Here is a 25,542-nt window from a genome sequence, read left to right on the forward strand (position 1 = left end):
AGAAAGGAGTAGTCTTTTTATCTAATTATAATGTATTTGCTATTACCAAGCGAAGACGCCATGAATTAAACGTCTCTGGCACATTCTGATCCAGGATTATGCTATACGTTACCATAGAAACGCAAAATGGCTTTGAATATTTCATTGCTGTATCAATACAAGTAGCTGTTAATTGTAGTGGTTAACACACCCATGGTAACAATCATAAAGGGGGTAGGCTCTTGAGAGTATTGCCCGTCATACCTAGACTATAATCACTTAATCTAGTCACCCTCGGGGTCTGACTTCCCAACACTCTGTCTTTGAATATCTCGACGAGCATTTATTTGCTTTATCACCACGGTAGATGAAGTGGAGCCAAATCTAGGGATGCGCCCCCCCCCCCCCCCCGGGTAGAAATCGTAGTCAGCAAGATTGGCTGAAAGATCATATTGATGTATTGACAGTTCCAGCAAGGCTCTTGATTGAACATGGCTGTCAGCTCTAGGATACATCCTTGATTAGTGTAAACTTGTTTGTGTCCTTGAACTGAGATCATATTGATGTATGGACAGTTCCAGCAAGGCTCTTGATTGAACATGGCTGTCAGCTCTAGGATACATCCTTGATTAGTGTAAACTTGTTTGTGTCCTTGAACTGAGATCATATTGATGTATGGACAGTTCCAGCAAGGCTCTTGATTGAACATGGCTGTCAGCTCTAGGATACATCCTTGATTAGTGTAAACTTGTTTGTGTCCTTGAACTCATCTGAATCTTATGTACCAGGGCCTCAGCAACGTCTTCCGCCATTTCGAGCAGCTAATAGTTCATTTATTTATCAGGTAATGTTTTACGCCGTGCTCAGGATATTTCACTTGTGCGACGGTGGCCAACATTACGGTGGAAGAAAATCGGGTATAGCCCAGGGGAACCCACGATCATCCGCAAGTTGCTGGGAGACCCTCACACGTGCGAACGGAGTATATAAGCAGTATATAGAGAATTTGATTCTAATTACTGGATATGTATAGCCTTACTCTGTGAAGTTTGTTTGAGGATTAGCGTATTTCCTTGTATTAAGCCAACCTTCTTTAAGTACATCGATAATGTCAAATATGGTGTAAGCTTTTGTTATTAGATACATCGTATATGTAACGCCATATATTTTGTTTTTCTCGAATCACTGCATTACGGAAAGACATGCCTTTCCGTGGAAAGAGAATTCATAATGTTGTGATTACCGTCAGTTTTAGTTTCCAGCAATATTTGTCATTAGACAGCAGCTAGATAATATTGATGGCCCGAGGACGGGTCTTGTCTATGATCGCCTTCCTGACTCTGTTCAGCCCATCCAGAAACGATCGATATGAGGCAGACGTTTAAACGGCTCTGACGCCCCCTACCTCTCACTTGCGGACGTAACTTACGACCCCCAACCGGGATTCACAGGTGAAGTGTTTTATTTTAGTTATGTTGTGGAATGGAACCGACTTACCTGCTACAACAGTTCAATGATGAAACACTGAGGCAGGCAGTCGAAACGAGAGTTCCTGATTATATCGAAGAAATGTCTGTCTGTGAGCAACTATGAACACAATGGATTCAAAATCAATTCTTGTATCGGAGCAGGAACGATGGATGGCGAGTGTTCCGTCGCTGGCCGTGTTGGTGATGCTCTTTAACTTTGTACCACGGGTCTCCGGTAACCAAACAATCCATATTGGATTTATCTATTCCTCTTCCACAAAGATTCCTGAGATGTCGCCTCTAATGGCCGCGGCAGACATGGCCGTGGAACATCTTAACAAGGATCCAAGCTTTTTCAGTTTGCAGTCCCGTGGGTACCGGTTCAAGGTTGTCACCGGCCGATCAGACTGTTCAAATGTTGATGGACTGTATCAACTGGTGAAATTGGCAACCCTTAACAACAACACCAGAGAAAGTTTGGACGCCGTAATAGGTAAAGAAAATTTACGTGTTTGTTGTATTGTGTGCAGTGACTAAACTCTCGTCCACACCATTCTTCATTATCTCATTATTATAGCATTATCCTGTTTTAGCTGTCCTATATCTCATGTTGTCCTCTATGTTCTCTTTTCTTTATTTCCTGTCTATCTCTATTTTCAAGTCGTCTTTTTCTCTATAACTACATCTGTGAATCATTTTTGGTCTTTGTTTTCCCTTTTCTTCAATTCCTTATACTTCATTCCCGTTATTTCTATTGCCGCTGCTCTAATAATTTATGCATGCTTGGAATTCACACGTTATTAAGACGTTTCGTATTGAGTTGGTACTATCGACAAATGAACTAAGTAGGCTCAAAAATAAAGAATAAATAACAACAGGAAACTGAAAGGCAAAGGCCGTATGGATAAGGTGCCAAGTCACATCTGAGAAGAATAATCAGATGTCCCTTCTGGTAAGCCACCACATTCCCTTGTATGTTACACCTACCTTAGATATGGGAGCCAGTTTATCTGGCAGTATCTGACCAGCCTGATGCTTTGGTTGGGTAAGCCACCCTATTGACTTGTATGTTACACCTACCTTAGAAATGGGATCCAGTTTATCTGGCAGTATCTGACCAGCCTGATGCTTTGGTCGGGTAAGCCACCCTATTGACTTGTATGTTACACCTACCTTAGATATGGGATCCAGTTTATCTCGCAGTATCTGACCAGCCTGATGCTTAGGTCGGGTGAGACACCCTATTGACTTGTATGTTACACCTACTTAGAAATGGGATCCAGTTTATCTGGCAGTATCTGACCAGCCTGATGCTTAGGTCGGGTGAGACACCCTATTGACTTGTATGTTACACCTACTTAGAAATGGAATCCAGTTTATCTGGCAGTATCTGACCAGCCTGATGCTTAGGTCGGGTGAGACACCCTATTGACTTGTATGTTACACCTACTTAGAAATGGGATCCAGTTTATCTGGCAGTATCTGACCAGCCTGATGCTTAGGTCGGGTGAGCCACCCTATTGACTTGTATGTTACACCTACCTTAGAAATGGGATCCAGTTTATCTGGCAGTATCTGACCAGCCTGATGCTTTGGTTGGGTAAGCCACCCTATTGACTTGTATGTTACACCTACCTTAGATATGGGATCCAGTTTATCTGGCAGTATCTGACCAGCCTGATGCTTAGGTCGGGTGAGACACCCTATTGACTTGTATGTTACACCTACTTAGATATGGGATCCAGTTTATCTCGCAGTATCTGACCAGCCTGATGCTTAGGTCGGGTGAGCCACCCTAATCACTTGTATGTTACACCTACATGTACCTTACAGATGGCAGCGAGCATAGGACATGTAAGTAAGCCCGGTACTTGTTAAAAGGCAGCATTGGCAACACTACCACTCCTATATCAGGATTCTTTTCTTTTTCTCTCTTAAATTTATCAACATATTGCCAAGTCACAACTATACCTACTTCTGTGCAATGTTCAGTTACAAGAGTGGACCTGGATTTAATTCTTAGTAGTGTGTCAAGACATTTTCATTAAGCTCTAAATATGTATAGTATAATAATACAATCTTATTACTGGGGTGCAGATGGTATTTTATATGTCTGACATTTGATGTAATTGCAGTTTTTCATTAAACATCAATAAACATAGCTGTTTTATACAGTACTTTGTATATATCCATCGGAAATGAATCTTTCAATACTAAATCAACTCTCCTCGTTCATGAAATGATTTCTTTTGGCGGTGTAGCAGGCTTCTAACGTACCAAAAGTGCTGTCTGATTTTGATACACATCGCACTTTTCCGGGAAATCAAACGTGACTGTATTGATTTCACAGCATGTCCGGAACGGCCTTGTTTAACGCAGGAATGGTTCTCATCGACAGAGTTCCTGGAAAGCAGCCCCAAAATCAACTCAATGAGCTAAACTGATTTTCGATAAAACGATATCATTTCCTAGGCACACCATATTACACAACACGACGATTGGAAAACAGTATAGTTAGGTCGCTGCAGCCTTCACGAGGGATACAGGTTAATATGGGACGTCTTCATGTTAGTAGCCACAAATTATCGTGTATTCTGACAGTACAATATCCCAATGTTTAGCCTATCGTAAATTTCAGTGCAGTATATCTCTGGGTAGGTAAAAATATAGCTCATTAATTGCCCACACCAATCGTTATGCTTATAGTTGGCTTGTTCCTTGTTAATGCCCTTCTAATATAGGTATTTATTCTATACTCATACTCTTAAGTTTTGCCGCTTTGGTGCCCTAATGGTGAGAGCGTCCGCCTCGATGTCGGGAGATCTTGGATCAAACCCGGGTCAAGTGAAATCAAAGACTTTTTGCTGCCTGGCTTGGCTCTCATCTCTGATAGGTTAGAGCAAGGAACCAGGAGTGGTTGGCCCAGTGTCAGTATATAATGTGACTGGGTGGGGTGTCATGTCTGGTGTCTTCGGCATGATACTTCAGTGGCGTTGCCACAAGAAAATGGTATACCTACACGCACGTCAGTATATCTACACGCACCTTATGACTCCTCGTCGTCATATGACTGAAAACCTTTCACTTATACGACAGTGGGTAACATTATGATGTGAGGAAAATACGCGGGGGAATCCACCATCATCAGCAACCGACACTGAAACATAACAGTATTTTAGATCTTGGTGTTTGTGTCTGAACACCCGTGACTATTTAATACTGAAAGTGAATCATTTGTCACTTGGCTCGTTCCATTGCCCTTTGAAGATTGACAGGTGCTTCATTTTCTTTTAGCTTGTCCCGGCTACATGCTCACATAGCTGAATATGTGTTATTGATTTTCAGTACAAGAAAGTAATTTCTGATAACGGTTTTGCTTCGGGGGCTAACTGTGCAATTAACCTGAAAACACCCGCTGAAAAGCATGTACTATGTTTATTTTGATATTTTCACATTGCCCAAATTTTATATGGCCACTCGCTGAATCATTCAGCTTAACTCATTCAGTTAAGTCAAGAGGTTTGTTCGGTACCTGGTCAGGGACGGTGGTTTACTCGAGAGGCTCGCTTTCTTCGACCCATAAACCGCAATAAAATCTTGAGTACGTCTTGAGTAAACAATACTCGTAATACTTGAGACCACGCGAATTGATGAGTTCATGGTTTCGGAATGAGTGACCTTTTAGAGATGTAGTAAGTGTCATTTTCATGTGCCTTAACGTGTAAGGCGTACTTAGAGCTGTGAGACTATCCCCGGATGTATCTGAAGTCTAACAGTAAAACTGCAGCAGCAAGTTCCCTTACAAATGTGCAAGTACGGGGTGATCATGCACAACGTCATAAAGCTATTTCCTGACAAACTGCATTAGCTGCCTCATAGCTAACATACGGGGAATATAAACTATGTTTATTTGATGCCGTGAATAATAAAGACTATCGCGTCATAATTAACACAGATGTGACTGCAGCATCGACAACCGGCTGGACAACCGGTAATCGCTATTTATGAATCGAGTAGGCCGCAGTCGGCATAATCGAGAGAAAGATACACGCTGAGCGTGTGGATTAATACCAAGTAAATATACACAGTTAAAGGGCGACAGACAACGTTTCTGGGAGTCTTAACTTTAAATAATCTTTTAACCATGAGCAGAGGCAACAATAAACAACTATTGTGATAAAAGAGCGTGATTTTAATTTTAGAAATAGCCGCCTTAGCAACGTGATCACGTGGTCTGAAAATGGCGGTTTGGTGAGTTCAGATAATCCACGACTGGATGCCCTCGGTTGCATTTGTGGTATTTCTGGCGGTATGGTACTTATTATTCAGAGATATGAATTCAAAATTACTTCCCGTTTTTCAGTAAATTAAACCTATTTTTCAGGCGACAGGGCAGAGTTCCAGGTTTGTGAATATAGCGATCGGTTATAATGTGAAAGACATGACACACAGTCTACTGACACCAGAAATGAAACCCAGACCCAGAACACTGACACCATACATGACACCCAGTTACAGTATTTTGGCACAGATATGGTTATACCTTGATCTGCCAACGTGTCCAATCAGTTATCAAGATTGTTCGTATGAAGGGCATTACGCTTGGCTATTTCACAAGGTCAGATCTGGGTAATCTCTGTGCCTCTCACTTGTGCGTGATGAGTACAGCTGTTGTATGTTGATTTCCACTTCTGATGTATACACATACTAATGAGTTGCCATGAGCCAGTCTGTTCTTCAACGCGATTTAATCCACTTAGAATGTCACTGTTATTTACACAGATTACAGCATGCCTGTAGTGATATGTCATTCTTGTCAACACGATTTTCTGTTTGTATGTCTGTAATTATCACAAACTGACCGTCAAAATTGTTTGTACGGACTTCTGCTTGTCTGTGTGTAACTATTATGTTATACTGTTATTGGCGCGGAATTATAGTATCACGATAGCTTACACGGATGTTTGCTTGTCTATGTGTAACTATTATGCTATACTGTTATTGATGCTGACATAGCATCACGATAGCTTGCACGGATTTCTGCTTGTCTGTGTGTAACTATTATGTTATACTGTTATTGGTGCTGACTTATAGTATCACGATAGCTTACACGGATTTCTGCTTGTCTGTGTGTAACTATTATGTTATGCTGTTATTGGTGCTGACTTATAGTATCACGATAGCTTGCACGGATTTTTGCTTGTCTATGTGTAACTATTATGTTATGCTGTTATTGGTGCTGACTTATAGTATCACGATAGCTTACACGGATTTCTGCTTGTCTGTGTGTAACTGTTATGTTATGCTGTTATTGGTGCTGACTTATAGTATCACGATAGCTTACACGGATTTTTGCTTGTCTATGTGTAACTATTATGTTATGCTGTTATTGGTGCTGACTTATAGTATCACGATAGCTTGCACGGATTTCTGCTTGTCTGTGTGTAACTGTTATGTTATACTGTTATTGGCGCGGAATTATAGTATCACGATAGCTTACACGGATTTCTGCTTGTCTGTGTGTAACTGTTATGTTATACTGTTATTGGTGCTGACTTATAGTATCACGATAGCTTGCACGGATTTATGGCATGTCTGTGTGTAACTATTATGTTATGCTGTTATTGGTGCTGACTTATGGTATCACGATAGCTTACACGGATTTCTGCTTGTCTGTGTGTAACTATTATGTTATGCTGTTATTGGTGCTGACTTATAGTATCACGATAGCTTACACGGATTTCTGCTTGTCTGTGTGTAACTACTATGTTATACTGTTATTGGTGCTGACTTATAGTATCACGATAGCTTACACGGATTTCTGCTTGTCTGTGTGTAACTGTTATGTTATACTGTTATTGGTGCTGACTTATGGTATCACGATAGCTTACACGGATTTCTGCTTGTCTGTGTGTAACTATTATGTTATGCTGTTATTGGTGCTGACTTATAGTATCACGATAGCTTGCACGGATTTCTGCTTGTCTGTGTGTAACTGTTATGTTATACTGTTATTGGTGCTGACTTATAGTATCACGATAGCTTACACGGATTTTTGCTTGTCTGTGTGTAACTGTTATGTTCTACTGTTATTGGTGCTGACTTATAGTATCACGATAGCTTGCACGGATTTCTGCTTGTCTGTGTGTAACTATTATGTTATGCTGTTATTGGTGCTGACTTATAGTATCACGATAGCTTACACGGATTTCTGCTTGTCTGTGTGTAACTATTATGTTATGCTGTTATTGGTGCTGACTTATAGTATCACGATAGCTTACACGGATTTCTGCTTGTCTGTGTGTAACTATTATGTTATGCTGTTATTGGTGCTGACTTATAGTATCACGATAGCTTGCACGGATTTCTGCTTGTCTGTGTGTAACTATTATGTTATACTGTTATTGGTGCTGACTTATAGTATCACGATAGCTTACACGGATTTTTGCTTGTCTATGTGTAACTATTATGTTATGCTGTTATTGGCGCGGAATTATAGTATCACGATAGCTTACACGGATTTCTGCTTGTCTGTGTGTAACTATTATGTTATGCTGTTATTGGTACTGACTTATAGTATCACGATAGCTTACACGGATTTCTGCTTGTCTGTGTGTAACTATTTTGTTATACTGTTATTGGTGCAGAATCATGGTATCACGATAGCTTACACGGATTTCTGCTTGTCTGTGTGTAACTATTATGTTATACTGTTATTGGTGCTGACTTATAGTATCACGATAGCTTGCACGGATTTCTGCTTGTCTGTGTGTAACTATTATGTTATACTATTATTGGTGAGGAATTATAGTATCACGATAGCTTACACGGATTTCTGCTTGTCTGTGTGTAACTATTATGTTATACAGGGGCCTCCGTGGCTCAGTCGGTTAGCGCGCTAGCGCAGTGTAATGACCCAGGAGTCTCTCACCAATGCGGTCGGTGTGAGTTCAAGTCCAGTTCATGCTGGCTTTCTCTCCGGCTGTACGTGGGAAGGTCTCGCAGCAGCCTGCGGATGGTCGTGGGTTTCCCCCGGGCTGTGCCCGGTTTCCACCCACCATAATGCTGGCCGCCATCGTATAAGTGAAATATTCTTGAGTACGGCGTAAAACACTAATCAAATAAATAAATAAATAAAATTATGTTATACTGTTATTGGTGCGGAATTATAGTAACACGATAGCTTACACGGATTTCTGCTTGTCTGTGTGTAACTGTTACACATGCAGTTACTGATGCGGAATTATAGTAATATTCTTACTGTTATTTGCCCGGACGTCTGTTTGACCGTGTCAGCGCAGTAATATTCCCACCGTTGTTTACCGGGAATACTGTTTGACTGTGTCAGTGCGGTAATATTCCCACTGTTATTTACCGTGAATTCCGTTTGACTGTTTTAGTGCAGTAATTTTACTGGGATTTTTCCCTCAAGAGGCGGTCAGGGAAATATGCAACGTGTTTGATATTGATCGCTTCTCGTGCTCTAAATCTGTGCTTTTTGTCCTGATTCTCAGGAAATGCTGAGCCAAAACTTTTTTGTCCAGTCAAATATCACTACAGTTTCATGTACCACGACAACATGGCTGGTGTTGACAACGTTTACGATGTACAGGTCGATGACAAGCTTTTGTTGAACTATTAAATGATTAACCTGTCTCTAAGCTCTACAAACAGTACCGTATAAGAAGACTTCATGGCTCATGGAGGTGGACAGATATCAGAGTTATTATTTATAAGTTATAAGTTATTATTTATTTATTTATTTATTTGATTGGTGTTTTATGCCGTACTCAAGAATATTTCACTTATACGATGGCGGCCAGCATTATAGTGGGAGGAAACCGGGCAGAGCCCGGGGTAAACCCATGACCATCCGCAGGTTGCACACAGACCTTCCCACTTACGGGCAGAGAGGAAGCCAGCATGAGCTGGACGAACTCACAGAGACCGCATTGGTGAGAGACTCCTGGGTCATTACACTGTGCTAGCGCGGAGTCACGGAGGCCCCTAAGAGAAGTTAAAGCATAGTGGAAACTCTTTGCGATTTAATAAGTGACTAGAGTGATTATTGAATTCTGAATAGTGCACGATTAACTAATCACGTGATGCAGTAGATGTTTGATTGCGGAACCCATAGCTCTCCTGGAAGTGGAACTGGAAGTGAGACACACTCCTTACAGCATACATGTTGCTCTCTACGTTAGCTTAACTTCACTGCCACTACTCGCAAAATTTTATAGTAATCTGGCTGAGATCTCCGGGGAATGTCAGAAACACACAAAAAAAACTATGCCCCAGGAGCCAATGTCGAGCGTCTGATCATCCATTACGCCTAATGGTATATTGTGACTTATGAGGATGAAATGTTGCATTTTCCCAAACCAAGTAACCTCGCAAATAAACTGGGAAAAGGTGCGTTTATTCGTGGAATGTCGCTAATCATGAAATTAGCTTTTTCTAACTTTGCAATGTTTAAATGAAATTCAAATTACTTGAGACAGGTACTTAATTAAATATGTAGATTTTAGATTTACTATATACTTTAGTCTTGTTGATATAAGTGGTCTTTTGATTTTGTATTTGTATACAAGTCTCTTTAACGTATAAAAATTATTGACAATTCTTTTTTTCTTTTCCAAAGAAAATGATTTGCAAAAACGTGAAGAACTCTGGCTAGTATAAAAGCACAAAAAGTGCCAGTTGGGGCTTTCCATGCAGCGCAAAAGTGGCACTGATATAACCTGTCGCAAGGAAACACCGCCGCAGTCTGACGGAAATAATGTTAAACAAGGCTTTAAGCCCCAAGTATACATACATACACGATTAGGCAAATGTGTTACTCGAGGACAGCGTCATATAACGACTATACCACAGCCTGTTCTACACTGATGCAGTAAGTTAATGGTCTATCAGTGTTAAACAGGCTGTGGCGTCGACATGATAGCAGTATCCGTGTATTCCGGAACCATTTGACAAAGCCTTCTGTCTTTGTCTTTTTCTGTCGGATTCGTTTCCTCACACCATAGTGCTGGCCGTGGTCGTATAAGAGAAATACCCTTGACTACTGCGTAAAACACCAATCAAGTAAATAAATAAATTATACCGGATTCAGATAAAAACATTCAAAGCCACGCAAACGTTGGTAAAACGATATAAAATCTCTGCTGTAGGAACTTGAAGCCGATATCCCCAAAAAACTATTAAGAAGTAGGCGTATTCATAGAGGATTTCATCACTATTGATAAACTGTACCATTCCTCAGAAAGATTTAAAGAATCGAAATGCGTCTGAACTGTATGGCAGCTTATGGAAGTAGAAGATGGTTATATAGGCGTCATCTACAGTTCTACATCATGTAAATGGGAAGATTGCAACCCTTTTAATGTTCCGCTTTTCCCCACCATAGTGATCATCGCCGTCGTATAAGTGAAATACTCTTGAGTATGTACGACGTAAAACACCAATCAAATAAATCCAAAAATAATAAATAAATAATATTATTTATTACTGGGACCTTGCCTTTGTAATATACTTGTGCAATTCCGTGCATGACTTCATTTGGCATAAAACCTCATACTGGGATCAACTGCCGTGTTGTTATTCCGAGATTATAGTCCAGATGTGCTGGATTACACGTAACATGACCATAATGTGGCCTGTGGATTACACGTAACATGACCATAATGTGACCTGTGGATTACACGTAACATGGCCATTATGTGACCTGCGGATTACACGTAACATGGCCATAATGTGACCTGTGGCCATGGCATCAAAAGGGTGTTGCCGATCATGACGAAACATTGTTCTTTTTCTTGAGGATTGGTGTCGAGCGTTGCTTGGAAATTGGCTTCTTTCACATTTTCTGAGCTGGTCAGTCCAATCTATACTTGGGTAGGCCTATACGGATAGTTGTTGTTGTACCTGAATCTGGGGAACAAAGGGGTTAGGTTCTGCGATTGCCTGCTTATCGCTCGACGTTAATGAGTCTGTCGTGGCAATACACGCTTCGATCGGCCCGCAAATCAGATAGCGTTAACAGTATGGCTATTTTCAAAGATTGTTTCACTCATAAATGTATTGACAACTGTGATGGATGGCTTGATATCCGAATAGCGCATGTACATAATGTACAGATCAGCGCCCAGGACAAGGGAGTCATCAACAAAAGCGAACTCTCTCATTCTATAGTGCAATATGATATAGTTTGACAAACATTAAAATATACATGCAGCACATTTTACATTCTTCATCCTATGTTAATGCACAACAGCCAATGATCTAAAAGTTCTGTGAATTAAATTTGTGTTGTTTTAGTTTGTTTGTTTTTGTTTTTTGTTGTTGTTTTGTTTTTTTTGTTTTTTTTAATATTTAATATGGAATATCTCACTTATGGTGGGAGGAAACTGAACAGAACCCGGGAAATCTGTACCTTTTAGATATGTATAACTTATGTATCCACTATACATACAAGGGTCACGTATCTCGTTGTTTAGTGAGTTGCTTGGATATCTCACCAGTAATATCTAAGGAAATTCGAACAAACCATGCATGTATTAACCGTGTATACGTATTGTCTACCACGTTATATATACGAACAGTTACAATCAAGGTGGCAGTCAGCATAAGTGGAAACTGTAGTGGTCTTCGTATAAATGCAAGTCAAGATAAGATGTACGATCTGAAGACTCTGAAGTTCCCTTTGAATCTAGCACAGGCCTGCATATATCTTTTTATGCGCATTTCTTAAAGGCAACGACCACTGGAGGCTAAAGCATACATCACATGAAAGACCATTAAAAACTGTCCAGGAAAATGGTTGGATTTTTTTTCTGACCGAGTAAAACTGTGTCAAAAGATCAGATTCTACGGTGGTCTTTTGTGACCCACAAGGTATCAATTAAGTCATCTACACTTTTTTGTCTGAAAGAATTCGTTCAAGGTCAAATCAGTGAATGCATTAATAGATCTATACGTATATGCATTTTGAATGATGAAATGTAGCAGTCTAATGTGTGTTAAGTAGCAAAAACGTTATGTGACGTCACTGATCCAACTGTAGTCATTGCAGGCCACAACAGAATAAAATATTCAAATGAATTTTACTAGGTTAAACAATTTCAAAAGAACAAATCCAGCTACTTCCCTGGGCAGTTTTGAATGGTCTTTCATCTGACACATACCTCATTTTAGTGTTTTCTTTGCCTTTAACGCTAGGAGGTCATGAGTGTACCGTCTAGTGAATGAGGAAGATCAAACTTGATACAGATTAGTCTTTAATAACTTGTGCATATAGTCGAATTCATACGAGAACAGGTATAGTTAGAAATTGTTTTCAACGGAATACCTGTATAGGCTGTTGACAAACAGTTTTCCGGAATTTCAAGCAATTTCGTTCTCATTTTTGTACTCTACATACTTTCTTAGCTCTTTGATGGATGTGTCTTTTGAACGTTGTTTTGGAAATTAGTCTTGCAATTATTGGCCTGGAACGTTATTTTACTGATGTTTTACGCCGTACTCAAGAATATTTCACTTATACGATTGCAGCCATCATTATGGTAGAGGGAGATCGGGCAGAGCCCGGGGAATACCCACGATCTTCCGCGCGTTGCTGCAGACCCCCTCACGTACGGCCGGAGAGGGAACCAACATGAGCTGGACTTGAACTCAGAGCGACCGCATTGGTGAGAGGCTCCTGGATCATTGCGCCTCGCTGGCGGGCTAACTACCTCGGCCACATAGGCCCCACGATTGGTATCAGAACGTCTGATATGACGCCTAGATTAATCATACTAATGTATCATTAGTGCTATTTAGGTGTGATTTACAAACCTTGTTGTGTTCTAGGTTTGAACATCAAAAGTTTTCGTCACACATCTCATTTGTTAAATGCCATTACCTGATACAACATGATCAATGATACAGATGTTTTAAACTGCCCCTATTCAGGCATTGTGAAATGGTCTAAATGCGCGGATTTCAAAAAACAAACCAACTTCTCCTTTCTTTGTGTTTCTACAAGATATATAGAGTTATGCTCCAACAAAAAATCTAGCAGGTATGGCACTGTAGCAAGTATTGTAACACGTTGCTTGAACTAAATTTTCATGTCTATTTTAGACGAGAGACTTTGTTCAGTAAATTTCCTGATACGTGTGTAAATAATAATTTTTAACCTTCTACGCGCTGAAATGTTACCACAAATCCCAATCCCTACCTGTACCACGTACCAGGTATTTCAAGTGTTTTAAATCAAACCAACAAGCAGCGGTAAAGTCTGAAGCCCCTCCTTATAGTAACCAGAGCATAAATGCTTTATTTACATTCGGGTTTGATAATCCTGCTCCACTCAAAACACACAAGACAGTCAATACCGGTACAAATGTGATGGAGCGAGTCTTCAACAGCCCGTAAAGCTGTAACCGCGGCACTGGCCCGTGTTGTTTAGCAAGTTGTGGAAGTACCACAACCTACCGTGAGGTAATGCCAGCGGCACTGGCCCGTGTTGTTTAGCAAGTTGTGGAAGTACCACAACCTGCCGTGAGTTAATGCCAGCGGCACTCGCCCGTGTTGTTTAGCAAGTTGTGGAAGTACCACAACCTACCGTGAGGTAATGCCAGCTGCACTGGCCCGTGTTGTTTAGCAAGTTGTGGAAGTACCACAACCTACCATGAGGTAATGCCAGCGGCACTCACCCGTGTTGTTTACCAGGTTGTGAAAGTACCACAACCTACCATGAGGTAATGCCAGCGGCACTCGCCCATATTTCTCAAGGTTCGTGCCGCCACCTGCAGTGAGGTAAGGCCAGGAAATGTGAGCGGCAATCGTCCGTATTGCTTAAATAGTTTGTGAGGTACCACTACCAGTGCATCACGAGAGGTTGTGAAAGTAGCGCTGTCTGTACAAAGATTTGCCCGTGATAATGGCCTGTGTTCCAACAGCCACCTGCGGGAACTTTTAGCAGGGGCATTGGGTGGTGTTGTTTACAGCTCATTGAATTACCACCACCTGCGGGGAAGTCTTAATAGTTTATGCCCCCACTTGCAGTGGACTCATGGCCAGATTGTTTACTTGATTGTTGTTTAACGTCTCACTGGCGAAGTTTTCGGATGTATGATGACCGGTGAAGGGAAATATATTCGGCCTGTAGGGATGACTTTACATTTGCACAGACAATCCGGGTAAATTTTGATAGAGGGTTGTGCCTCTGAGCTGTCGGTTGTTAAATAAAGATCTAAGATGACAGCCGGGTAGAAACTAGTTCGGTTGGTTTGTATCATACCTAGAAACCTTTGAACACCTTAGTATTTAAAAAGAGCAAAACGTGTGATTCCGAAACCACCATTATTGAACATATCTTCAGTCAGATTGAGATTTCAGGTTATATGTAAACGATATGATTTCCTACAGTGCTTACTACAGTGCAGCGACGGTTGCAATTGGCTTACTTAAAACTTAGTCATCTCAAATGGTACATCGTACGATAGTTAAGAAGGTTGCGTGTATTTGTGAGAATCTTTGACTGCAAATAACTGGGCTGTTAACTCTGACTGGATAGCTCGGTTTGTGGGTCTGTGGGCTAGTCACAAAAGCATTAGTTACATTCGATGACTGCAATTTACTGTCCATTGTTGGCCTACATTGAGAATGAACGTGGTTGATGCATTTTTTCTTTTTTTTTAAGGGCCACAATGTGACGCGGACTGTGAAAACGTCGCTCGCTTATCTTCTGACTGGAAACTGCCAATGATTAGCTTCAGCTGTATGTCGGACAACCTCTCCGACAAACAGAAGTACGCTTTCTTCTCGCGAACCATCACAAAGTTAGATGGGATTTATCGCTTTGTGAGGGCAGTTGTAACACATTTTGGATGGGATCATGTCACATGTATCGCTCCTCGGACGAATGTGGCTAAACTCTTAAAGGTAAGACATTTTTATATCTCTTAAATATTCTAAAGTTTTAGAAACTTAGAAATTAAGTTAGTTTTACCACATTCTCACCTGGTGGCAACGCGGTATGGCAAACAGGCCTACATGAGGTCTAACATAAGGCAATAGGCCTACATATACTCAAATAGTAATTGTCCAAGCGATAATACTGATCTTCTGAATTGTTTACTCAAGGGCATGGGATGTTATCAGTTAGAAATATGTAGAGCGTTGATTGTTTCTGTTGAATCGATAATCACCATTGCTTCCGGACAGACACGTATGGCTCGATCGTGCCGTAATGCGGCGAAGCTAAGTCACAAAGAGACACCACACCTATGCTGTAATGTTCAGGGCAACCCCCCCCCCACCCCCACCCCCCACCCCAACACCCCCACCCTCCACCCCCCACCCTTTGGTGTTATTGTCTTGCATTACTCTCCAGCAAGTGACACAGGAAAAAGATGCCTAAATTTAATCTTGTTTTCAAAGCACAGAATCGATAACTAGTGAGTACATGTAGCTTAGAGACAGTACAAACAGATTCTTTTTTGGTTGGGTAATTGGAAAAATGGTTGATAGTTTATAGAGCAGCAGAAAATTACGATTCAAAAGGTGCTATTTTATGGCTTTGTAAGCTTTAATTTATTGTTAATTTTATTCTACAGAACACATTGACTCTACGCTCTATGTAGTCTATGCACTTGGTCGACTTTAAAATACTTTGAAATGGTACTTAACTGACAACGAGAGGTTTAAAGGCTGCTAATACATCGATGGTATGACTTAGCAGATCTGTAATTTCCCATGAGTAATTGAACAGAGATTCTTGAAGAAAAACAAGGAATGGTTAGTTACGGAGTCGAAATTTGGGAGGGATTTACCAGCTCCTGAGCGGATGGGATTCAATGACAGTGGCTACAACCCTAATATACATATCTACGGCCCCCCGTGGGGTTTCCGGGGTGATAAGAATAGGACCTCAGCCCTCTAGGCAAGCTTGTCGTAAAAGACGACTAACCTAGAGCTCTCCTGTGTGAGCCCGGTGAATATAATAGGCTCACATCTTCTCGGTTGTGTGAGAGGCAACCGGGGAGCTACCTGTTTGCCGTGGGTTTCGACCCGTAATCTCCGAGGACGGGATCCTGGTGGCTGAGGGTGTGTTGGTCTTGCGGGATCCTCACGCCCAACACGCCACTTTGGCCCTTACTTGGAGAGAGACGGGAGTTCGGATGAACCCGGTCCGATCAATCGGCTGGTCACGTCAAGCCCTACTCTTGATCCTGTTTGTTATTCTTTCACATACTGTGATGTCAAGTTGGGTTTTCTCCAAATACTCCTGTTCGGGGTCAGTGTAGAAGGCGGTGGCTGCTAAAAAAAGGAAAAAATGATGTTCCCTTAGATATTGAAGAAGGAAATAATTATTTTCCTGCCTTCTTAGTAATATCTAATAAAAATGAAAATCACGGAAAAATGAAAATCAATCCATTTGTATTGAAAAAAAACAATAGAAAGTTATGCTGGAACGTTAAAACAAGTTAAGAAAATGAAATCTGGAAACATTCTGAATGCTCCAGAAAACAACAATATCTAAATTTACTAAAAATTCAAAATATAGGAGAGCAGCCTGTTTCTGTTTCTCCTCATAATACATTGAACTGCTGTCATGGTATAATTCGTGACAGAGACCAGGACGTTACCGAAATGACTGAACAACAAATAACTGAAGAACTAAAACACCAAGGAGTAAGTAAGGTAAAACGCGCATCCTAATTAGAAGAGAAGGAAATCTGGTAAAAACGAACACTTACATGTTAACATTCAATAAAACATCCCTTCCAGCATCTAAAATTTATATGTATTGGACCATAAAGTGTAAGGGTGGAGTTATTTATACCTAACCCCACCCGGTGTTTCTCCTGTCAGAGGTTTGGCCATGGCAGGAGTCAATGCCGCAACACACTGGTCTGCTTTAGATCTGCGGGAGCAGGTCATGAGGGCTTCGACTGCACAAAAACAGTAAAATGTGTGAATTGTAGTGGAGCCCACATGACTTCTCCCAAGGACTACCCTCTCTTCAAAAAAGAAAAGGAAATTATAACCTTAAAATGTAAAAATAATATATCGTATCAAGAAGCTAAGCGTCTGGTCTCTGCCACGAATGTCCTCACTACCTCTACATATGCAAATGTTGTAAGGAAAACCACAGTTTCTGTGGGGGTCCAAACAACTTTTACTTGGCCTATTGGCAAAGAACACCCACAGAAACTGGTCATAAAACCCTTAAATAACACAGCCAGTTCATCGTCACAAACTGATATAAACCTTTCTAAAATACCCGATACTTTACCTGATTATCCAGCACTTTCTTTGTCTGACAGCACATCATATGATAATAAATCCAAATCTTGTAAACCCATTGATTCTTCACAGGAAACAACGGGCGACAAAAATAAATGTGAGAAAAATCATAAAAGGGATAAACCTAGTGGCCCCCTTGTGCGTCGCTCTAAGGCCACTAGAAACCCTATCCAAACTTTTAATAAGTTTGGATCGTTGGAGGACGTTGATCCTTAACATCATGTGCAGACGCGATGGATACGTCATCTGCACCTGGGAGGTCTCCTAGTAGATCTCCCAAAAAGGGTCGTCCTCGGTCCAAACATGAATCCCCTATACGCCTACCTCCATGATGTCTTCTTTAGACAAAATTATACAGTGGAATTGTCGAGGTCTTAAGGTAAATCTTATTGAAATAACACAGCTAGTTCAATCTTTAAATCCAGTTGCCCTGTGTCTTCAGGAAACTCACCTGAAGACATCTGACAAAGATAAATTATCTCTTAAAAATTATACACTTTATAGCAATTATTCTGGTGAAGAAGAGCGAGCTTGTGGCGGCTCCCCTATTTTCGTAAATAATAATATAATTCACTGTCCTGTTGATCTCGTTACTGAGTTTCAGACTGTGGCCGTCCGTGTTTCTTTGTCGGAAACAGTTACTTTATGTTCGATCTATATTCCTCCTCATTCTTCTTTGTCAATCTCCCAATTACATAACTTGAAAGAACAACTTCCATCCCCTTTTATAATTATGGGGGATTTTAATGCCCATAACCCCTTATGGGGCAGTAATAATATAAACGGTAAAGGCAAAACTTTGGAAGATTTTTAATCGAAAGATGAACTGATGTTATTTCAGTGATGGTTCTAATACCTATTTACATAGGTAAATGGCGCTTATTCTACTATCGATCTCACTATCACAGATCCATCACTTCTCCTTGATTTTTCTTGGAAGGTGCATGACGATCTTTGTGGTAGTGACCATTTTCCTATAATCCTAGAACATATCACTTCTAATTCTTTAGAACGTGTAGCTAGGTGGAAATTCGATAAAGCAGACTGGATCGCATTTGAGATGTTCTGTGAGGCTGATATCTCTTCAGAGACTCTCAAAGCAGCAAATGATCCTATGTTAAAATTTAACGAGCTTGTATTATGAGCTGCCGATAAAACTATACCTAAGACCTCAACAAATCCCACATCAAAAAGTAAACCCTCGTACGACAATGACTGTCGTAAAGCCATAAAGGACCGTAAAAAGGCTGAACGCAGATTTAATCATTGTCCGACTGATAATAATTTAGACCAGGTTCGTAATTTTAGAGCTAAGGCTCGTCGATTACTCAAGTCCAAGAGACGATCTTGTTGGCGGAACTTTGTTTTGGGCATTACGTCAAAAACACCTATGCGTAAGGTCTGGAACATGGTTCAGAAACTTAAGGGCAAAAATAATAAAGCCAAAGTCCAGCATTTGAAAGATGGAGGTAATATATGAACTTCTCCATCTGGTATAGCAAATAAAATAGCTGAGACAATTTCCAAGAAATCTTCTCCAGAGAATTATACTTCAGAATTTCAAAACATTAAAAACTAGAGGGAGAAAATTAAATTGCCCTTTTCTTCTAAGAATTTAGAAGATTATAATCGTCCTTTTAATATCGAGGAACTTAAAACTGCATTAAGAAAGGCCCACGATACTGCTTGTGGTCCTGACAACGTATATTATAAGTTTCTGAATCATTTACCAGCTGAGCCACTGGAGACTCTCTTGGCCTTACTTAATGATATTTGGATAACTGGTAATTTTCCACCGTCATGGAGGGAGGTGTGTATTATCTCGGTTCCCAAACCGGGTAAGGATCATACTGATCCAAATAATTACCGTCCCATATCTCTTACCAGCTGTGTCTGTAAGACTATGGAACGGATGATCAACGATAGGCTTCTTTGGTTTCTTGAATCCAACATGCTTTTATCTAATATTCAATGTGGTTTTCGGCAAGGTAGATCTACCATGGATCCCCTTGTTCGATTTGAAACCTTTATTCGTGATGGTTTTGTTAATAATGAACATGTGGTGTCCATATTTTTTGACCTTGAAAAGACCTACGACACCACATGGAAGTATGGTATTTTAAAAGACCTCGCGGATATGGGACTTAAAGGTCGATTACCTATATTTATATCTCAATTTTTATCTGATCGTCAGTTTAAGGTACGGGTTGGGTCCACTCTTTCTGTCTCTTATGAACAGGAAATGGGTGTACCCCGGGGCAGCATTCTATCACCAACTCTGTTTAGCATAAAAATAAATAGCCTAGCCAAAACATTAACATCAGGCACAGAGGGTTCTTTGTACGTGGATGATTTCCTTATATGCTACCGAGCTAAGAAGATGAATAATATCGAACGTCAGTTGCAGCTTTGTCTTAATAAGATTGAGAAATGGACAACTGAAAACGGTTTTAGATTTTCAACGTCTAAAACCGTCGGTATGCATTTTTGTAATAAACGGAAACTTCATCTTGACCCTGAGCTCAGTTTTTTTGGTGAACAGATTAAAATTGTTGGAGAAACAAAATTTTTAGGTATAATATTTGATAGTAAGCTATCTTTTATACCTCATATCAAAATGCTTAAAGCTAAATGTACAAAGTCTCTCGATATAATTAAGGTCGTGTCTAGCACCGATTGGGGTGCTGACCGATCAGTTTTACTTAATTTATATCGTTCTCTGGTGAGGTCTAACTTAGACTATGGATCCATCATTTACGGTTCCGCTAGGAAGTCGTACATTAAAATGTTGGATCCTGTCCATCACCAAGGTTTGAGGCTCACCCTTGGTGCTTTTAGAACCTCGCCAGTAGAAAGTTTATACGTGGAGGCAAATGAGCCTTCTTTATACAACCGTCGTATAAAACTGAGCCTTCAATATGCTACAAAACTTAAAGCACATCCAACAAACCCTGCCTACGACTGTGTTTTCAATCCATTATATGTAGACAAATATACTAAATGTCCTAACAAGATCCCTTCGTTTGCTCTTCGTATACGGGACCATATTGTGGATGCTAACATCAAACTGGAGGATATAGCTCCGGTGTCTTTTCCGGAGTCTCCTCCATGGCTTCTTCCACAACCTAAACTAATATTTGATCTACGTAAATATAATAAATCAAATACAAATCCTCTTATAATTCAAGTTTTGCTGAAATCAAGGCTGATTATATGGATTATGAATTTATATATACTGAAGGGTCAAAGGATGGGGACAGGGTTGCGGCTGAGGCTGTCTTAGAGCAGCGGGTCACTTCTCTTCGTCTACCACCTTCATCTTCTATCTTTTCTGCAGAGGCCAGGGCTATACTCCTGGCCTTATCATATGTTTCTTCTGGGCATGCCCGGAGGGCAGTGATATGCAGCGACTCGCTGTCTTGTCTTTTGGCGATTCAGAATAATAAATTTAAAAATCCATTGATACTTGAGATAATAGCCAAACACCGAAAACTAATTAAAAGAGGTAAAGATATTATATTCTGTTGGATACCAAGTCATATTGGTATTCATGGAAACACAGTCGTGGACAGGGAAGCAAAAGCGACCCTGTATAAACCTGTATCTCGGGTTAAAAAATCCCTTATACTGACGTGAAGTCTAATATTCTTAAATATATTCATCGCCTTTGACAGGGTGAATGGGTCTTGCAGATCCACAATAAACTGCATGCCATTTATCCTGTCATTGGCTACAATGCCTATACTTGTCAAATGTCTCGCAGAGATCGAGTAGTTTTAACGAGGTGTCGTATTGGGCATTCTCATCTGACACACAATTTTGTCTTGGATGGGAGCAGTGCTCCTGAGTGTGTTGGATGTGATGCTCAATACAGCATCAACCATATCCTGGTTGACTGTGTAGACTTTACTCATGTTCGGCAAAGATTTTACACAGTCAAATCTATATATGATTTATTTGACAGCATCGCTGACGATGTTATCATAAAATATTTGAAGGCCATTGGCCTATATCATAAAATATAAATTTTAATTGTCCGAAATATTTATAGATGGACAATTATATACATATAGCTGTCCAGATATACTATTTTTTAAATATGCTGGTTTTCGAGTTTTAACTGTTTTGGTTTTTTCTTATCTGATTTTAAACATGTCTGTACTTTTTGTTTTATTTTTGATGTTCATATTGTCATATCGAAAACCTTAACCGTCTTATGTTTTCACCTTGTTCTCGCCACCATATAGCTGAAATATTGCCGATGTGGCGTTAAGCCATAATCACTCATCCATTCATTCATTCATATCTACGGATGTTTTTGTAGTGAAACAGCTCGTGAAATACATTGTAACCTTTAATCAACACATTCGATATTAGCGTTTTTATTTTCACCTTCCTCAATTTACATCAGGCTAAACTGGAGGAAGACAATTTCACAGCTGCAGCCTTCAGTGGATCTTTCCACGAACACGGGAATCTGGCCATTCATTTCCTCAGGAAACTGGCGTCAAACTCTAGAGGTGAGATCCGGTACATCACTTCTGCGTGACGTTTGGACGTGTCTTATTGGTTGGCCTTAAACTTGGACAGGTTTATCGGAGTAAACCTAATACCTCAGAGTCATATTGAAACTCCTCGTTTGCTTAAGAATCTTGAGCATATTCCACAAAACCAAGATTCAGACTGTGATTTAGAACTGAAAATGTTCAATATACTGTAGCTCGGAAGTAAAGAAAAAAAATTCTTACCACTGTAATTAAGTGGTAAGCTGAATTTTTCATATCCGACCTCAGTTAACAAGAGATCAGGTGAACACAAAATGCGCCTCAACAAATGCACTGGTTTGAAATGTATAAAAAAAATACCACCAACGTTGTGGCGAGTATAACCCCTGAGGGGAATATTCGTGGGTGTCGACGATGTGTATGTGGTTACCATGGCAACCACGCAAGTGAACAAATGTTTCCACCAAAAATGAAAACCTCATGCGGAAAATAGTTGGAGCTGTAACCTGGACAAGAAGTTATTTCTATTTGTATAGTATATGTAAGGAAAATGGCTATCTGGTTGCCATGACAACCACGGAAATGGATAATATGAGTCGCGACACATCTTAATCTGTGTATAAGTGTATCCAGCAAAATTAAAAGTCTATGTGAAAAACTGTTGGAGTTATAACCGGGATACGAAATCATATATATTGATATAGAATACATTAGGAAGTGGCAATTTGGTTACCATGACAACAGAGCAAATGGACAAATGTGAGTTGCGACACATCGTCATCTGTGTATGTATGTATCCACCAAAAAACATTGGAAAAACAATTGGAGATACAGCCCGGAAACGAATACGGACGGACAGATTGATAGCCAGACAAAATCCCTAATGGTGATGTATAAAGATTGATTTGTAAACTTTGCCCATAAATCAAGGTTTTTAGAGCAATCGTGAGCTATTTGTTAATTGTAGTTAACATCCCATTCGTGATAACGTGGACCAGCATTATCCTGACATTGTAGTTAACATCCCATGTGTGATAACGTGGACCAGCATTATCCTGACATTGTAGTTAACATCCCATGTGTGATAACGTGGACCAGCATTATCCTGACATTGTAGTTAACATCCCATGTGTGATAACGTGGACCAGCATTATCCTGACATTGTAGTTAACATCCCATGTGTGATAACGTGGACCAGCATTATCCTGACATTGTAGTTAACATCCCATGTGTGATAACGTGGACCAGCATTATCCTGACATTGTAGTTAACATCCCATGTGTGATAACGTGGACCAGCATTATCCTGACATTGTAGTTAACATCCCATGTGTGATAACGTGGACCAACATTATCCTGACATTGTAGTTAACATCCCATGTGTGATAACGTGGACCAGCATTATCCTGACATTGTAGTTAACATCCCATGTGTGATAACGTGGACCAGCATTATCCTGACATGGTAGTTAACATCCCATTCGTGATAACGTGGACCAACATTATCCTGACATTGTAGTTAACATCCCATGTGTGATAACGTGGACCAGCATTATCCTGACACTAAAATCGTTTTTTGAAGTCTGTCATGATATTTGATGTTTTGTTGTTTGCAGTGTTCGTCCTCTTCGGCAACAATGAAGACATAGGGGATACATTGCTACTGGCAGATGAACTCGGTATGTTGAATGGGGATTTTGTGTTTATGACGGTTTTGATGAGCAGAGAACTGTTGCTGGCAGGACAGAGCGACCGTGCGAGGAGATCAGCTCTGGACATAGCTATGGAAGGTGAGACCACTCACGCTGACGATATGCATATCTTTCTTCGGCAAATTATGTATCTTCGCATGGTACAATCTTTTTTTTTTTTTTTTTTGAATCGGAAATCTAACTAGCTCCGTTTTGTAATGTGTCTTTGCCCAGGGCCACTAATGTGTTGGTATAGGGTCGACTTTGCTTTCTACGCAACTGGTTGATGCCATAATTTAGGGTTTGTTTTAGGTTCGGTGATTCATTCCGTGCTGGTCACACTTCTTATTTCCGTGCTATCTGCTTTACTTATATACAGATATATTTATTTATTAATGTGATTGGTGTTTTGCGCCGTACTGAAGAATATTTCACGTATATGACGGTGGTCAGCATTATGGTGGGTGGAAAACGGACAGAGCCCAGGGGAAACCCACGACAATCCGCAGGTTGCAGTCAGTCCTTTCCACTTACGACCGGAGAGGAAGTCAGCATGATCTGGATTTGAACTCACAACAACTGCATTGGTGGGAGGTTCATGGGTCATTGCGCTCACGAAGCCCCCGTGTACACAAATATACATCAAAAAGTTATGAATTGTTTTTTAGGAAAACCGCATCCCTCTGAAGGTAGCTGACCTTTCACAGCCATGTCTGATCTTGCACTTGTACAATGTTTGTACTTGTATTTCTGTGTTTATAGGACTCCTGGACATAACATTTGAGGACGACTACAACCACACGGAGTATTTACTCTTCTATCAAAACCTGTCGAACGCCTTGATGAGCGGTGCTCAAAGCAACGTACGGATCATTTTTATGGATTGGTACATTCGGTTTTATTCACGAAAATTTTATAAAGTTTTGTTCTACATGTATATACAACTTAGGAATGGTATTATAGCATGTGAGCCATTGTTCATAACCTGCATCAGGGTATTGTGTTACATTTGTAGATGTATTTCACGCCACGTTTGATATTCGACTCTTTCTACGCCTACGGACTTGCAGTACAAGAGGCAATAGAAGATGGTTTTGAACTTGAAGATCGTCAGGAAATTTTTAACCGAATTTATCCCAGAGTTTTCCTTGGTGAGTAAAATCACTGTTGTACTCAACAGGATCATGTTTTCCCATTTACGTTCCGTAACACTGTTTAGCGTTACCCACCTACTGCTGAATGCCACACCACGTTCTGCGACATATATTAACGTAAGTGGATTTGTTGAATTAACTAAATCTAGGACATGCAAACATTTGATTTCCTGAAGAAGTCATGTATTTACAGAAAATTTTGAAGGTTAATTTTTCTCAGAAAAAAGGTGAAGTAGCTTGGGTATACCTTATGGAAGCAGAAGCAAGTCTGAGAATGTGCTTTTGCGCCACTTTTCTCGGCAAAAATTTTTTTAGGGACTTGAAATTCCAAATGCGGGATTTAAGACCTTCCAATTTAAAACTTTGAGAACGTTTGGCTCCGTGATATTGGATGATCAAAGTGTCAAAAAAATGTTCCTCAATGCATATAATCTGTATAGTTTCATTTCT

At 40.3% G+C, this 25,542-nt stretch overlaps 1 protein-coding gene across 1 annotated transcript; it reads left to right on the plus strand.

The window, feature by feature from the left end:
* Window positions 1–1,739: 1,739 nt before the first annotated feature.
* On the plus strand, window positions 1,740–25,097 carry LOC135465277 (atrial natriuretic peptide receptor 3-like). Its single transcript, XM_064742595.1, has 6 exons — window positions 1,740–1,941; window positions 15,136–15,377; window positions 22,156–22,264; window positions 23,864–24,037; window positions 24,701–24,801; window positions 24,954–25,097. The coding sequence occupies exons 1-6, from the start codon at window positions 1,740–1,742 to the stop codon at window positions 25,095–25,097; spliced, it is 972 nt and encodes a 323-aa protein (XP_064598665.1).
* Window positions 25,098–25,542: the final 445 nt, after the last annotated feature.

Source organism: Liolophura sinensis, chromosome 1 (genome assembly GCF_032854445.1).
Source record: "Liolophura sinensis isolate JHLJ2023 chromosome 1, CUHK_Ljap_v2, whole genome shotgun sequence".
NCBI lineage: Eukaryota > Metazoa > Mollusca > Polyplacophora > Chitonida > Chitonidae > Liolophura > Liolophura sinensis.

Coding starts and splice junctions, on each gene's coding strand:
- LOC135465277 (XM_064742595.1), top strand. CDS start 1,740: ATGTCGCCTCTAATGGCCGCGGCAGACATGGCCGTGGAACATCTTAAC. Junction 22,265..23,863: donor ACTGGCGTCAAACTCTAGAG/GTGAGATCCGGT, acceptor TGTTGTTTGCAG/TGTTCGTCCTCTTCGGCAAC. Junction 24,038..24,700: donor TCTGGACATAGCTATGGAAG/GTGAGACCACTC, acceptor CTGTGTTTATAG/GACTCCTGGACATAACATTT.